Source organism: Oratosquilla oratoria, chromosome 20, assembly GCF_046742065.1.
Source record: "Oratosquilla oratoria isolate Oo_2021 chromosome 20, ASM4674206v1, whole genome shotgun sequence".
NCBI lineage: Eukaryota > Metazoa > Arthropoda > Malacostraca > Stomatopoda > Squillidae > Oratosquilla > Oratosquilla oratoria.
In genome coordinates this window covers 52624911-52638976 of record NC_134796.1, presented here as the reverse complement: position 1 = coordinate 52638976, position 14066 = coordinate 52624911, and the positions used below count along the sequence as shown (strand labels likewise).

The following is a 14066-nucleotide window of genomic DNA, read 5'->3' as shown; positions in this document are numbered from 1 at the left end:
CCTGTGTATATTGTAAAAAGCAACTAGGTATCTCAATTCTTTGCCTCCAAGGAATTGTGGGATGCTTAACCCCAACTTGCAAAGGGGAAAAGGATGTTGCATACATGTGTGTCTAAAGGGTGTCAAGAAATTAATTTTCCACATAGGCACATTGACTACTGGAATAATTTGGATGATATACCCCAAGGTAAAACCATAAGCAAAATAGAAATTAGGTATGACAATTGAAAAAAAAAAAAAATACAGGCCCCCATGAATTTGTTCCGAAGAATACAAATTCTTTGGTACTCCTTACAATAGGGATACTTTCGCGTAGTGCGAATATTTCTACTGCGAAATTAAAATCCTCACTCTGTGGGTCTGGGCAACGCTTATCCTCAGTAAGGGGCCCCATTGGGGCAGGGGGGGGGGGCCCTAGCCCTCCACCACAAGTCTCGCACACTATAACCATTCTCTTCGCAGTAGTGACCGCGTTAACATCTCTCTACTATACATGTTTAGTTTTTATCGGTTTCCCCCTTAATGGGCCGATTCTCAGTCAAACTCCATTATTAGTGCGGCAGCGAACCATTAATTACTCAACGGTTCTATGTTTACGTCTGTGCCGAAAATCAAGCAACCCGCTTCGATTGTCGCCAGCTCACTCCCAGGACGCTAAGGAGTTCGTCGTCCTTCAATTTCATCGGGGTTTCCCTACGCCATCCTGTGTCCTGGAATTTATTAAGTGCTTCTCCCTTTCCTGTATTATTCCCTTAACCCCTTCCATACGGTGCCGCCTACGTAGGCATCATGAGGAGCAAGTGGATTCGCGACGCTGCCATATCGGTGTCTTGATTATATTTATTGTAGTCGCCCCTGTGTTTTTACGTTCTCTCAAATGTGCCCTGAATCCCATTCTCTGTGGTTTTCAAAATTCGCAGGTGATTTTTGTTTTAATCAATTTATTACGCTCAAGGAGCGTCAAACCTAGTACAAAAGTGTAGCTATGTACAGAGTACTAGTGACACACAGGACATTCTCGAATCATAACTGAAGGAATTATTTGTAGTTTATCACCCATTAGTGCGGGTGATACAAAAATATATACAGTGATCACCTTCTGGCAAATATTTACATATGATAATAAGTAATCGTCGATGAGGTATCAAGGTTGTTGGCATATGGGGTGTAGCGCAGCCTGCACGATGTGTACCTCGGCACCTTTCTGGTCTCACCCGCCTACATCGTGCGATAGCCGGGTTTACGTCGGGCACGTATAACACTGTGTCGTCTCACCAGAAGTTCGCTGCGTTTGTATGCATGTGGAAGTGGAAGGACATTCTTGTGGTGTTGGATGGTTACACTTGAAGTCTTCTCAGCATTACCACGGTGACGTGTAGGGAAGTGGCGGCTTATCGTACCATCCATTTGTAGTAGGGCAATAGTTGTAGCAGCTGGCAGATCCATACTACAGACATTCCTTGTTATTATGTTCAGGGAACAACAAATCTAGTGCAAAAGATAATTATATACAGATTATTAGTGATACTTAAAACATTTCCGAATCATGACTGATTTATTTATGTATACTTTAAAATCCACCAAAGTGAGGGTGTTGCAATAGGATTAATTCTAATTTATCACCTTCAAGCAAATATTTACAGACATCAAGAACTGATTGTCGATGTGGTATTAAAGGGGCTATCGTGGGGCAATTAATACAGTAGTGCTCTAGACTGTTGGCATTAGGGGTGTCGCACAGCCTGCACGATGAGTACCTCGGTACACCTTCGGTCTCACCCACTTGCCACACTGGTCTGTAGCCGAATTCGCAGGTGAAAGAGAGAACGATCGATATAAGCGGTGACTATATTTTATGATGCGAGTATTATTACAACACGTCGTACGGCTGGCATTGGCTGCTGCCCGCGAGATTTAAGTCCCGTACTGAAGTGGTTAACCGCCACCGGGTATCCTACCCTTCACTGTAAGTATGGAATCTGGTTCCAGTATTGTTGTTGATCAAGATGGGTTGTGTGCCTTCGCCGAAGGGAGATACCTTTGTCTCACCCCCTTACCGCCAGCCCAAGTGGATCCTCCCGTTTGGTGTTTCAAGTGTATAGCTCTTAACCCCTTCCATACGGTGCCGCACACGTAGGCGTCATGAGGAGCAAGTGGATTTGCGACGCTGCCATATTGGCGTCTTGATTATATTTATTGTAGTCGCCCCTGTGTTTTTACATTCTTCCAAATGTGCCCTGAATCCCATTCTCTGTGGTTTTCAAAATTCGCGGGTGAAAGAGAGAATGATCGATATAAGCGGTGACTATATTTTATGATGCGAGTATTATTACGACACGTCGTACGGCTGGCATTGGCTGCTGCCCGCGAGATTTAAGTCCGGAGTGAAGTGGTTAAGTGTTCACCTTCATCCCCGTGTGAGACGTGCATTCAGTGAGATGATAGTCAGTGTTCCGTGTACTTTCATGTTCACAGGAAAGCACATGCAGGGGAAAAGGTGCGCAAGCATAGAAAATGGCTTCCCTCTTCACCCCCCAAAAACAAGAGAAGGCAGACTACGGCTTCAGAGGAGACGAGCAATTCTCTCCCTCCTCCACGACGTAGTAGACAGGAAGTTGTCCTTTATTCCTTTAACCAGGACGGTTAGTGTAGACGGACATGCGCCTCAGGCCACCTCTAGCTACCGTTCCTGTACGAGATTTTTCCCGGATGAAGTCGCTTGCGGCTTGCCCTCGACCCATCCTGGAAACTCGAGGGTCCCTCCTCCAAAGCGTAGTAGCCAGGAAAGTGGTACAACGTCCACCTCGAGTCATTCTCAGGCTAAGTTGTCCTCTATTCCTTCAACCAGGACGGTTAGCGTAGACGGACATGCGCCTCAGGCCACCTCTAGCTACCGTTCCTGTACGAGATTTTTCCCGGATGAGGTCGCTTGCGGCTTGCCCTCGACCCATCCCGGATACTCGACGGTCCCTCCTCCAAAGCGTAGTAGCCAGGAAGGTGGTACAACGTCCACTTCGAGTCATTCTCAGGCCAAGCTGTCCTCTCTTCCTTCAACCAGGACGGTTAGCGTAGACGGACATGCGCCTCAGGCCACCTCTAGCTACCGCTCCTGTATGACATTTTTCCCGGATGTGGTCGCTTGCGGCTTGCCCCCGACCCATCCCGGAAACTCGACGCCGGCACGGACAAAGAACCCGGGTTCAAAGACAAAGAGCCCCTTAGTCTCTTCTACTCAGGAATCCCGCAGTACGCATAACACCCACCGTAGGAAGAGCCGGGTGATCAACGGTGACCTTTCCATGCCCTTTGCTCACGAGGACAGAGATCAGGGACGAGGTTGCAGACGCGGTGTTTCTCGCTGACCGGACAGGCGCCAGCTACGACGGCGATGACGTCCACAGCGCCGGGGATGAGAGGGCAAGTTACCAAACTTCGCAGGATTCCCAGTCGGAATCCCTGATGGTTGTTACACCCTCCTGCTCAGAGATCCTCTCTAAAGTTAGGAGAGCTAATCAACTGAGCCTTCCACAAGAAGTGGAAGTCACGTTCGAGTCTGAAATCTTCAGGACGGGCAATTCTCAAACAACAAAACCAACTCCCATGGAGTACACAGACGGTACGAGCCATGAACCAGGCCTCCGACGCACTAAAAACCGCGCTGGCGCTCTGTTCCAGTGGAACAGCAAAAACGCTTCTACTTCCCATCAGGGACAAACCTTAAGCAGCCTTGATCCCGGCTCGGTTACCAGAGCTTGTCAAAGCGGACGTGGATTCACTGCTCAGAAGAAACGTCATCCTTTCCGGCAGAGAATCCAGGGACCTCGTTCAGGGCCTGGCTCTCTCTCTTGCGGTGCACTCCTGGCTGGAACGCGTCTTGGCTTCAGTAAGGGAGTTTTTACCCGGCCTGCAACCCCAAGGGGAATGCAACCTCCAGGCTCTATGGGAAAGCTCGAGCAGAGCTCTGAAGCATCAAGCGGCCTGCCTCATAACGTCTTGGGCCAACATTGAGTCCCGCAGGAGAGACACCATCCTAGGAGACCCCAGTGATCCCCTCCTCAGAGAAATTTATGCTCCATCGAAGAGGGCCCCCCTTCTAACCCGCATGCTGATTCCCTACCCCTCCACTCCAAGTCGAAAAGGCAGACAGGAAAGCCCCGTCCCTTTACGACTAGAGATCCTAGACGCAAACATTATAGAGGCTCCGGACTCCCCCACAGGAATCCTAGGAATTCGCCAGCCCCTCCGCACAAGATAGGGGGTTGCCCCTCCCTCTACTGGAGAGCATGGGAAGAGGCCGGGGCGGAAGACTGGACCTACTAAGTCATTAAGACAGGTTATTGTCTTCCCTTTCCCACTGTCCCAAACCTCTCCCCCAATCCCATCCAAGTTAGCAGCTTCCACCCGGACTCGGCTCGCGGGCGGGCCCTAGCGGAGGAATCCTCCGTTCTGCTCCAGAATGGAGCTTTAGAGGAAGTCTCGACTCCAGACCCAGGGTTCTACTCAAGGCTATTCCTAGTAGAAAAGACAACAGGGGTGTGGAGACCAGTCATCTATTTGTCTCCACTCAACAAGTTCCTTTCCCTGACGAAGTTCTGAATGGACACCCCAGAGTCCGTAAGGGCGTCTATCAGGGAAGGGGACTTCATGGTGTCGCTGGACCTCCAAGATGCCTATTTCCACATACCAGTGCATCCCTCCTCCAGGAAATTCCTCAGAATCATCCACAGGGGCAACACCTTCCACTTCCCCTGCCTCTGCTTCGGACTTTCCACAGCACCCCAAGTCTTCTCCAGTGTGTTCAACCTCGTTCCAGCGTGATCCCACTCCAGGGGAATTCAACTACTCCGTTACTTGGATAACTGGCTGATCCTTGCACATTCCGCCCAGCTATGCCAAGAACACCTGAGAATGGTCCTAACCTTTGTCCTGAAATTGGGCACAGTAGTCAACCCGGAAAAGTCAGATTTCTTACCAAGACAGAGAGTCACGTACCTGGGTATGGTCCTGGAGTCCTTCCCAGTAGAAAAGGGGATCCCGAATCTCGCTTCTCTAGTTGCACAGGCACTATCGACCAGGTTCCTGTCGGCAACTCAATGCCAAATCCTCCTGGGCCATTTGGCCTCCATAGAGAAATTAATCCCCAGGAGTAGACAAAGAATGCGATTGCTACAGTGGCTCCTCAAGTCTCAGTGGGCCCCGCAAGAGGGAGAACCCCTACAACACATCTCCCTCACCGAAGAAGTCAAGGATTCTCTTCTCTGGTGGAAGGCCCATGCAACCTTCTCATGGGGATGCCCCTCGGCCCATCTCCCCCCAAAGTCCTCCTGTTCTCCGATGCCTCCAAGGAGGGCTGGGGAGCCCACCTCAATGACGATCACATCAGCGGTTCCTGGTCCACAGTCGAGCGGACAGCCCATATCAATTGGCTTGAGTTGAAAGCAGTACTCCTGGCTCTCCGTCACTTCAAGGATCAAGTCTCAGGAAAAGTAGTGGGCATAATGTCGGACAATTCCTCGGTAGTAGCCTACCTGAACGAGCAAGGGGGGCACAGTCTCCCAGGAACTATGCCTTCTGATGATGGACATCCTCAACCTAGCCAAGAATCTCCAGGTGTCACTCAAAGCCCGCTACATCCCGGGGAAGAGGAATGTCTGGGCGGACCACCTCGGCAGGAAGAATCAGATAATCAACACAGAATGGTCCCTCTATCGAGAGGTAGTGAACTTCATCCTCAGCAAATGGGGCTCCCCTCTAGTGGACCTTTTTGCAATGAGATGGAATCACCAACTCCCAATATATTTCAGCCCTTTCCCGGATCCTCTGGCAGCAGGAGAAGACGCTCTTCTGCAAAGTTGGGACAACCTGGACTCCTACGCTTTCCCACCATTTCCCTCGCTCCAGAAGGTACTCCTGAGAGCAAGACACGCATCCTACCTTCGGATGACTTTGATCGCTCCTTGGTGGCCCGAAGCCCCATGGTTTCCGGACGCCCTCGAGCTAGCAGTAGAAGAGCCTCTGGCCCTTCAGGGAAGACCAGATCTTCTGTATCCACCCATCAACGGGCCTTGGCACAAGAACCCTTCAGCACTCAATCTTCACGCGTTCAGACTATGGTCCGGATCCTCCTAAAGAAGGGTTTTCCCAGAGAAGTGGCAGAGGACATGTCCGCTCCTATTCGCTCTTCCTCAGCTAACCTTTATCAAGGGAAATGCAATGCCTTTGCAAAATGGTGCCACTCCAGGAAGTTAGTCCCAGATCGAGCCACCATTCCTGAGATCGCCTCCTTCCACTTCCTCAGGAAGTCCAAGAAGATCTCCCTCTCGGCAGTACAAGGCTATAGGGCAGCTCTAAATCAGGTGTTTTCTCTGAAGGGCATGGTCCTAGCCCTTTCACCGGAAATTTCCATGCTCTTCAGGCACTTCAAAGATCATGCCCCCCCAGGGAAATCAGTTCTCCTCCGCGGGATGTGGCATTAGTCCTGAACTCTCTGAGGGGTCCCCCTTACGAACCTCTCCGAGAGGCACATCTGAAGGACCTCTCCTAGAGGACAGTTTTTTCTGCTAGCCCTGGCATCTTCCAAGAGAGTAGGGGAGTTACATGCCATCTCTTATAGAGTCGCCCATTCCAAAGGATGGAAAGAGGTCTCCTTCACTTTCATGCCTCAATTCATTGCCAAAAACCAAGATCCTGCCAAATCCGACCCTAGATTCTGGTCCTTTAGTGTTCCGTCCTTAGACGAATTTGCAGGGGGAGAATAGACTGAAACAGTTCTATGCCCGGTACGAGCCATCCGGACCTACCTCAAGAGAACCGAACATCTTTGACCAGAATTAAAGAGGTTGTTCATCTCTACTAAAGGTAGCCCATCACTAAGAATTCCATTTCTTACTGGACAATGGAAGTCATCCGCAGAGCCTGCGACATGAACCACACAGATTGCCCATGACCTGAGGGCAGTAGGGACCTCCCTAGTCATCAGAAAGAATCTGTCAGTCAACCAGGTTCTTCAAGCAGGTATATGGAAGAGCCAGAATACGTTCACTTCCTTTTACCTCAAAGAAGTTATGCGGGAATCTTTAGGGAACTTATCTTTGGGCCCCATAGTGGCTGCCCAAGAAGTCCTGAAAATGATATACCCCTCCTCAAGAGCACACAGCCGACCCAGACAACTCATCCAGGTTCTGGCTCGGCAACTGCAGGGATAACTTTCCAAAGTCCTTCTCATACTCTTACATTCCCTTACCTCACCCGCGGGCTCTCAAGCATTCCAAGGGAATCAATTCAAGCCCTTCAGTGGTACAAAAGTGATTATAACCTGTCTGTCTCCACTCCAGGGAACAGAAAGGGGTGCACTTCAAAGTGAGGGGAATGTATAGGGGTCTGGTCAACATAGTCTTAGCACACTAGATTTTCCTTACAGCGGTTTCCCAGGCTAGATAACAACTTCCTTCCCTCCTAAGTCCGAGTCTCCTATTGTAAGGAGTACCGAAGAGTTTGTATTCTTCGGAACAAATGTAATTTTCGCAGGAAAATTAATTTTTCCCTGATACAAACCTGAGGTACTCCTTACCTTTAATGGCCCTCCTCAACCACCCCTCTAAACAGTTCCTTCTCCTTGCCTGACAAACCTTGTGCTTAATTCATACCTGGCTCAGAGAATGGTTATAGTGTGCGAGACTTGTGGTGGAGGGCAAGGGCCCCCCCCCCCCCTTGCCCCAATGGGGCCCCTTACTGAGGATAAGCGTTGCCCAGACCCACAGAGTGAGGATTTTAATTTCGCAGTAGAAATATTTGCGCTACGCGAAAGTATCCCTATTGTAAGGAGTACCTCAGGTTTGTATCAGGGAAAAATTAATTTTCCTGCGAAAATTACATGTTGTTGGTTTTCTCCATATTACAGGAAGGTAAACACACATACACAAATGTGCTCTTTTTGTTATATTTTGCAGGTGTGTTCTCTCTCCATCTCTCCCTCTCCTATGAATGTAGTTCCTTTTCTCTATATATATTACAGTAAGGTAAATACATGTATACATATTTTATGTTCTCTCTTTGTCGTATTCTGCAGGTGTGTTCTCTGTTGTTGGCTCATGGTGCTGACCCTACATTGCTCAACTGCCACTCAAAGTCAGCCATTGATGCTGCACCTTCACGAGAGCTTCAGGAAAGATTAACATGTAAGTGTTGGTGAAAGGTGCGAGGATGACAAGTTGCTGTATATTCTGATAAAGCCCGTAGTGGTTAACTCGGAAAGTACGGGTTTGGGACGTGAAAAATCTGGCTTATTGTGCAGAAAAGCACAGAATATCCAGAATTTTTATATTGGATTCTTTTACAAGATGTAAAATAATGTCAGTTTCCATGAATACTGAATGTGAAGTCTCTATTTGTCATATTTTTTTTGGTTAATGGTTGTATAAAGTTTCTGAAAGCCTGCACACAGGAGAACAGCAAAGTGCATTGTGGCATATATTTGTGAGGGTGGTAATGGAAGGCAGAATGTGTGTATATATATATATATATATATATATATATATATATATATATATATATATATATATATATATATATATATATATACATACTGATTTCTTTTTGGTAATGCAAGGAATTTTGACAATTTTATAGAGAATTTCACGCAGTGTGGAAGGGTGCAAGCTGTTTGAAGTCACTGAATGGATCTCATTTGCAGCATTTGAGTAGACTGATATAATTTCAAAATGTGGGCTACTCAGCATTTTGGTATCAACCTGCACCATATGAACTTGATACCCATAATTTTCATACTCAAGAATTTTAGTTTTTGTCATATTAATTAATTTGAGTCAAGTCCTTGTACAAAGAAAACGTGATACGAAAGTGGATTAACTACTTCAATTGTACTGAGTAGTTTGGGAGTTTGATTAATTATCTCTTCATTATGAATAAACAGTTGCTATAGATTATGGTTTTCTGAATTTTGTTTTGGTTTGTAATATTTTGAACATCTTTTATTTCCCAGATGAATACAAAGGCCACAGTCTTCTGGAGGCCTGTCGGCAGGCAGACCCAACTCGACTGAAAAAGTTTTTGTCGGGAGATGTCGTTAATTTCAAGCATCCATATAGTGGTGACACTCCATTGGTATGTCCATGTGTGTTAGTGAACAAATGAATGCATTAATGAGGGTATAGAGTAAGAGAAAGTATTTTATTGCATTGATATTATTTGTTTGATAATTTTTTTCCAAAAGCATTGTCACTCGGACTCTTAATACATAGACATGTCTCAGTGCAGTGGAGTAAAAAATCATAAACAACCTTCTCACTCCAGCTCGTGAATTATATATGAGGTCTGTTCAAAAAGTATCTGACATTTGTTCATGAAAAATACTCTTATCCATATACAACAAACTTAGCCTAATTTTCTCCAAAGTTCCCCTTTGGCAGCCACACACTTCTCTCAATGGTCCTGCAAACTGTCAGAAGCAGCACTGGAATATCTCTTTTGTGATTATGCATAGCTGGCCTGTCGCATTCTACATGATTTATTCTCTGGACCGAAATCTGGTTCTTCTCTGGGGCATTTTCAGCTTGGGGAAAAGGCAGAAGTCACATGGAGCTATGTTGGGAGAGTAGGGGGCCTGACAAAACACAGGTGTGTGTGTGTGTTGTGTTTGGCCAGGAAATTGTATCTAATGTGAAGAATGGGCAGGTGCATTATCATGATGGAGCTGCCAATTGCCCACTGCCCACAGGTCAGGCCATTTGCATTGCACAGAGTTACAAAGGCAATGCAGAACCATTTGGTAATGCTCCTTGGTGATGGTTTTGTGGTGTGGTGTGTCTTTATGATGAACCATGCCATTGGAGTATAAGAAGACAGTCAGCATGACTTTGACATTGCTGCAGAGCTGCCTTGCCTTTCTTTGGTCTCAGGGATGTTGGATATTTCCATTGTGGTGATTGCAACTTGGTTTCTGAATTGTACCCATAAACCCAGGACTCATCGCCAGTGATACTGTGTTGGGGAAGTTGAGATTGCTGTTCATAGTCTCCAGCATGTCCTGTGCAACCTCCAAATGGAGTTATTTCTGCTCTGTCATTAGCAGCTTTGGTATGAACTTCGAGTTTCTCCTGAAGCCCAAATCCTCCTTCATAATGGAATGAACAGATCCAATGCCGATGCCCACCTCATCTACAAGTTCTCTAATTGTGATTCAATGGTCCTGCATCACCAGGGTCCTCATTTCATTAATGACGATCTCATTTCAGGATGTTGATGGCCTACCAGACTGTGCTTCACTCTACACTGATGTGCAGCCATCTTTGAAGCAATTGTACCACTCTTTTATCTGTGTGGTGCCCATTGCTTTGTCCCCAAAAGCCTGTTCAATCTCGCACATCATTTGCCCTTGAGAATTGCCAAGCTTTACACAAAATTTGATTCAGTAGCATTGTTCAAGTTTTTTCAACATTTTGTCAGAAATGAAAATCCAACAGTGTTTGCGTACATGTCACTCTTTGGCAGTTTGCCATCAACTGACAACTTCTGCACCCAGGAAAACATTCATGCATTACATACAGGTCACCTACATACGTGCACGAAACCATTTTCTCTCAAGCTTCATTTGTTTACGTATGAAAAATTAAGGTTGGATACCACTCTTTTATCTGTGTGGTGCCCATTGCTTTGTCCCCAAAAGCCTGTTCAATCTCGCACATCATTTGCCCCGCACATCATTTGGGAGGGATGTGGAGTGTATTTAGGGATGAAATGGGTGGGAGTGTTTTTATGCCTTTCCCTTTGTGGCTACCTCCCTTGGAAGGGGGAAAAAGCCTTGGTATATGTATGTATGTATGTACTTTTTTAACAGACCTCATATTGTCTAAACAGATTCAATACACCATCACTGAACATTACCAGACAACATTCTGGAGTCAAACAACAGCAACATAGGAACAAATGCCAAGAATTTTAAAGTGCCCTTCACAGCATTAAACAGCTGCATATTTTTTGTACAGGAAAGGGAACTATTCTCTTGGTATTCATGAACTAAGCAGCATTGAGGCAAGTCACCTCAGGGAGGCCCCAGAACATGAATGCACAAGAGTTAATATGTCAACCATGTTATATTTACATTCTTTTGAGCATGATATAAAATCATTGTTTGGTTTAAAATTGGGAACAAGCATAAAATAGAGTGAAAAAAAATATATTGTAAGATCAGAAAAGAAGTTATTGTGAATGGTATAAACAGCCAAGAAATGGTGAACACTAATTTCTAGCAATATACTTTGAATTGTCATGTGTACACATTGTCAATGTAGACTACAGGGTTATGTTAGGGGAATAATTTATTTAGTTTCCAATATAGATGTGATGTTTTTGAAGTGTGTAGGAATTGTTGTTAGTGTGGTGCATGTAGGATGAACTAAGAAATTACATTTGTTGCACTGGATTGATGTGTGTGTATGATTTTATTTTATTTTATTTATTTATTCTAGTTTATTTGAGCTTGTGGGTGGTGGAATGGGTGGGTGGGGGATGGGGGTGAGGAAGTATGTATGAGAAAAAATATGACGCAGCCCGAAGGGATTTCTTCCTGTCTTTTCCTTTTCTGCATGGGGGGACAGAGAGGGGGGGGTCGCCGAATTTATGAAGCGGCCTTGCTGTGGATGTGCTGTGTCTTGCGACACTGCTTCTGACCCAGGGTGGTTGACAGGATGCAGGGAGTGGAATATATAGGAAATGGAATGGGTGGGAGTGGTTTTTATGCCTTTTTCTTTTTGGCTACCCCCCATGTAGGGGGGAAAAAGCCTTTGGTATATGTATGTATGTATATTTGAGCTTGTAGCAGGATTGAGGAAGTTAGTGACAGAGTTTGGGAAAGTGTGCGAAAGAAGGAAGTTTAAGTTAAATGTGGATAAAAGTAAGGTGATGAGATGTACAAGGGGAGAAAATGGCAGCAGACTGGAAGTGAGTATTAAGGGAGAGAGCCTGGAGGAAGTAGAGGTGGAGGCAGAATGTAGATTGAGGGAAGCAAGTAAATGCCTTGGTGTATTAAAAAGTTTAATGAGAAATAGACATTTGTGAATGGATACTGAGAGGAGATTGTATGAAGGAGTGATTGTGCCAACAGCACTGGAAGGGGTAGAAATATGGAATATAAGAGAGGAAGAGAGAAAGTGTTTAAATGTGTTTGAGATGAAATGTCTGAGAAGTATGATAGGGCTTACTAGGCTGGATAGAGTGAGAAACAAGGAGGTGAAGAGGAGAGCAGGGGTGGAAAGGGAGTTGGGAGATAGGGTTGATGAAAGAGTATTGGGATGGTTTGGAGTCCAACATGGAAAGAATGAGTGAAGAAAGATTAGTAAAAGAGGTGTGGAAGGCAGAGGTGGATGGAGTGAACATGAGCGGGTGATCTAGGTTGAGATGAGATGGATGGAATGAAAGGGGCATTAGGAAAGAGGGGAATGTCTGTTGAGGAAGGAAGGGAAAAGACGGAAGATAGGGCTGCGTGGAGAATGGTTGTGTATGGATGATGCTGTGATGCATGGAAGGGAGTGGGTGGGGGATGGGGTGGTTAGGGAGTATGTGTGAATGATATTTTGATGCAGCCCAAAGGGATTTCTTCCCGTATTTTCCTTTTCTACATGAAAAAGCCTTTGGTATATGTATGCATGTGTGTGTATGTATTTGTAGTGGTTAGAATATATTATGTTGGACAAGGTTATGTATAGCAATGTTGTTTACTGTATCACTGGGTATGTATAGATTTTTGTTTATGGAAATTTTGCAGCATTGTGGTGTTACATCAGTAGGCAGTAAGAGACGGCAAATAGTGGAGGCGTTGCTACGGAAAGGAGCAAACTGCCACGAGAAAAACAAAGACTTTCTCACTCCACTGCACCTTTCAACTGACAAAGGCCATTATGATGTCACAGAACTCCTTCTGAAACATGGAGCCAAGCCCAATGCTCTGGATGCTCTTGGGCAAACAGGTACTATAGTCATTAAATTGAAATGCTTGCAAGAATTAGATGTCTTTTGTTGTAGTGTATGTTTACCCCATGGAATATAAGATGAAAAAGTGTTGGATATAATCCTGATTGAATGTTTGGAATTGTGAAACTCGAACAGCCTTACACCGCTGTGGCCGGGATGGGGATGTCCAAGCTTGCCGTCTATTACTTCAGTATGGAGTTGATTCCACAATCATATCTTTGCAAGGGTACACAGCATCACAACTTGCATCAGAACCAGTGCAAAGGTTATTGCATGGTATGGATCCTGACCTTGAGTACTTCCGACTTTACTAGTAGAAAGTTACTGATCTTTAGCTGTAATGATGCATCCTTCAACCACTTCATGTGTTATTTATCTTCAGAAGACCCACCCGGGCCTGGCGTGGACAGCGAGCAGCAACTACTCGAAGCAGCAAAGTCGGGGGACATTGAGTGTGTGCGACGGATCTTAACGGCACAGCCGCACCTTGTTAATGTGCGGGACCTTGATGGGCGCCATTCCACGCCACTCCACTTTGCTGCTGGTTATAATCGTGTGGCCATTGTGGAGTACCTGCTGCAGCATGGGGCAGATGTGCATGCAAAGGACAAAGGGTTAGTGTTCTACGTTTTTATTTGTTTCCTAAGTTACACTAATGTTTTCCTGTTAAAAATAGTTTGATGTTTTTTGAAGGAGAAATGGCCACATAGATTTTATTTTATCATCATGATACTTGGGTTGGATGGTTTTATGTGGAATGTCTGACGAAAGGAATAGTAGTTATAGTGATATGACTGATGAGATTGAGTGTGTCTATGGGAGGGACAAGACTGAATGTAGTAGTTTTAGAGAGGATGTCTAGCAGAGGAGGGAGAGTGTCTCTCCTCTTCATTTCTCACTCTCCATCCCTGTAACCTCCATCAGCTTATGAAACACTTCATCTCAAAGTCCTTTTTTCAGGTCCTTCCTTTCCGTCTCCCTTAAAATCCAAGCCTTCCCTCCATACAATATTGTGGGCATAATCACCCCTTCATACAGCTTTCTGTCTTCATCTTATGTTTTCATGCTTTCATTGGTTA

General features: G+C 45.6%; 1 protein-coding gene across 3 annotated transcripts in view; it reads left to right on the top strand.

The window, feature by feature from the left end:
• The window catches only part of Tnks (tankyrase), a 55616-nt gene that overhangs the window by 8995 nt on the left and 32555 nt on the right, over window positions 1-14066 (top strand). Inside the window, exons 6-10 of one of the 3 annotated variants that reach the window (XM_076204137.1) lie at window positions 8069-8177; window positions 9002-9123; window positions 12782-12983; window positions 13123-13263; window positions 13370-13601. In XM_076204137.1, coding sequence (XP_076060252.1) covers window positions 8069-8177; window positions 9002-9123; window positions 12782-12983; window positions 13123-13263; window positions 13370-13601 — 806 coding nt within the window. The remainder of the gene's footprint in view (window positions 1-8068; window positions 8178-9001; window positions 9124-12781; window positions 12984-13122; window positions 13264-13369; window positions 13602-14066) is intronic. The other 2 variants (XM_076204139.1, XM_076204138.1) reach the window with 2 other exon arrangements.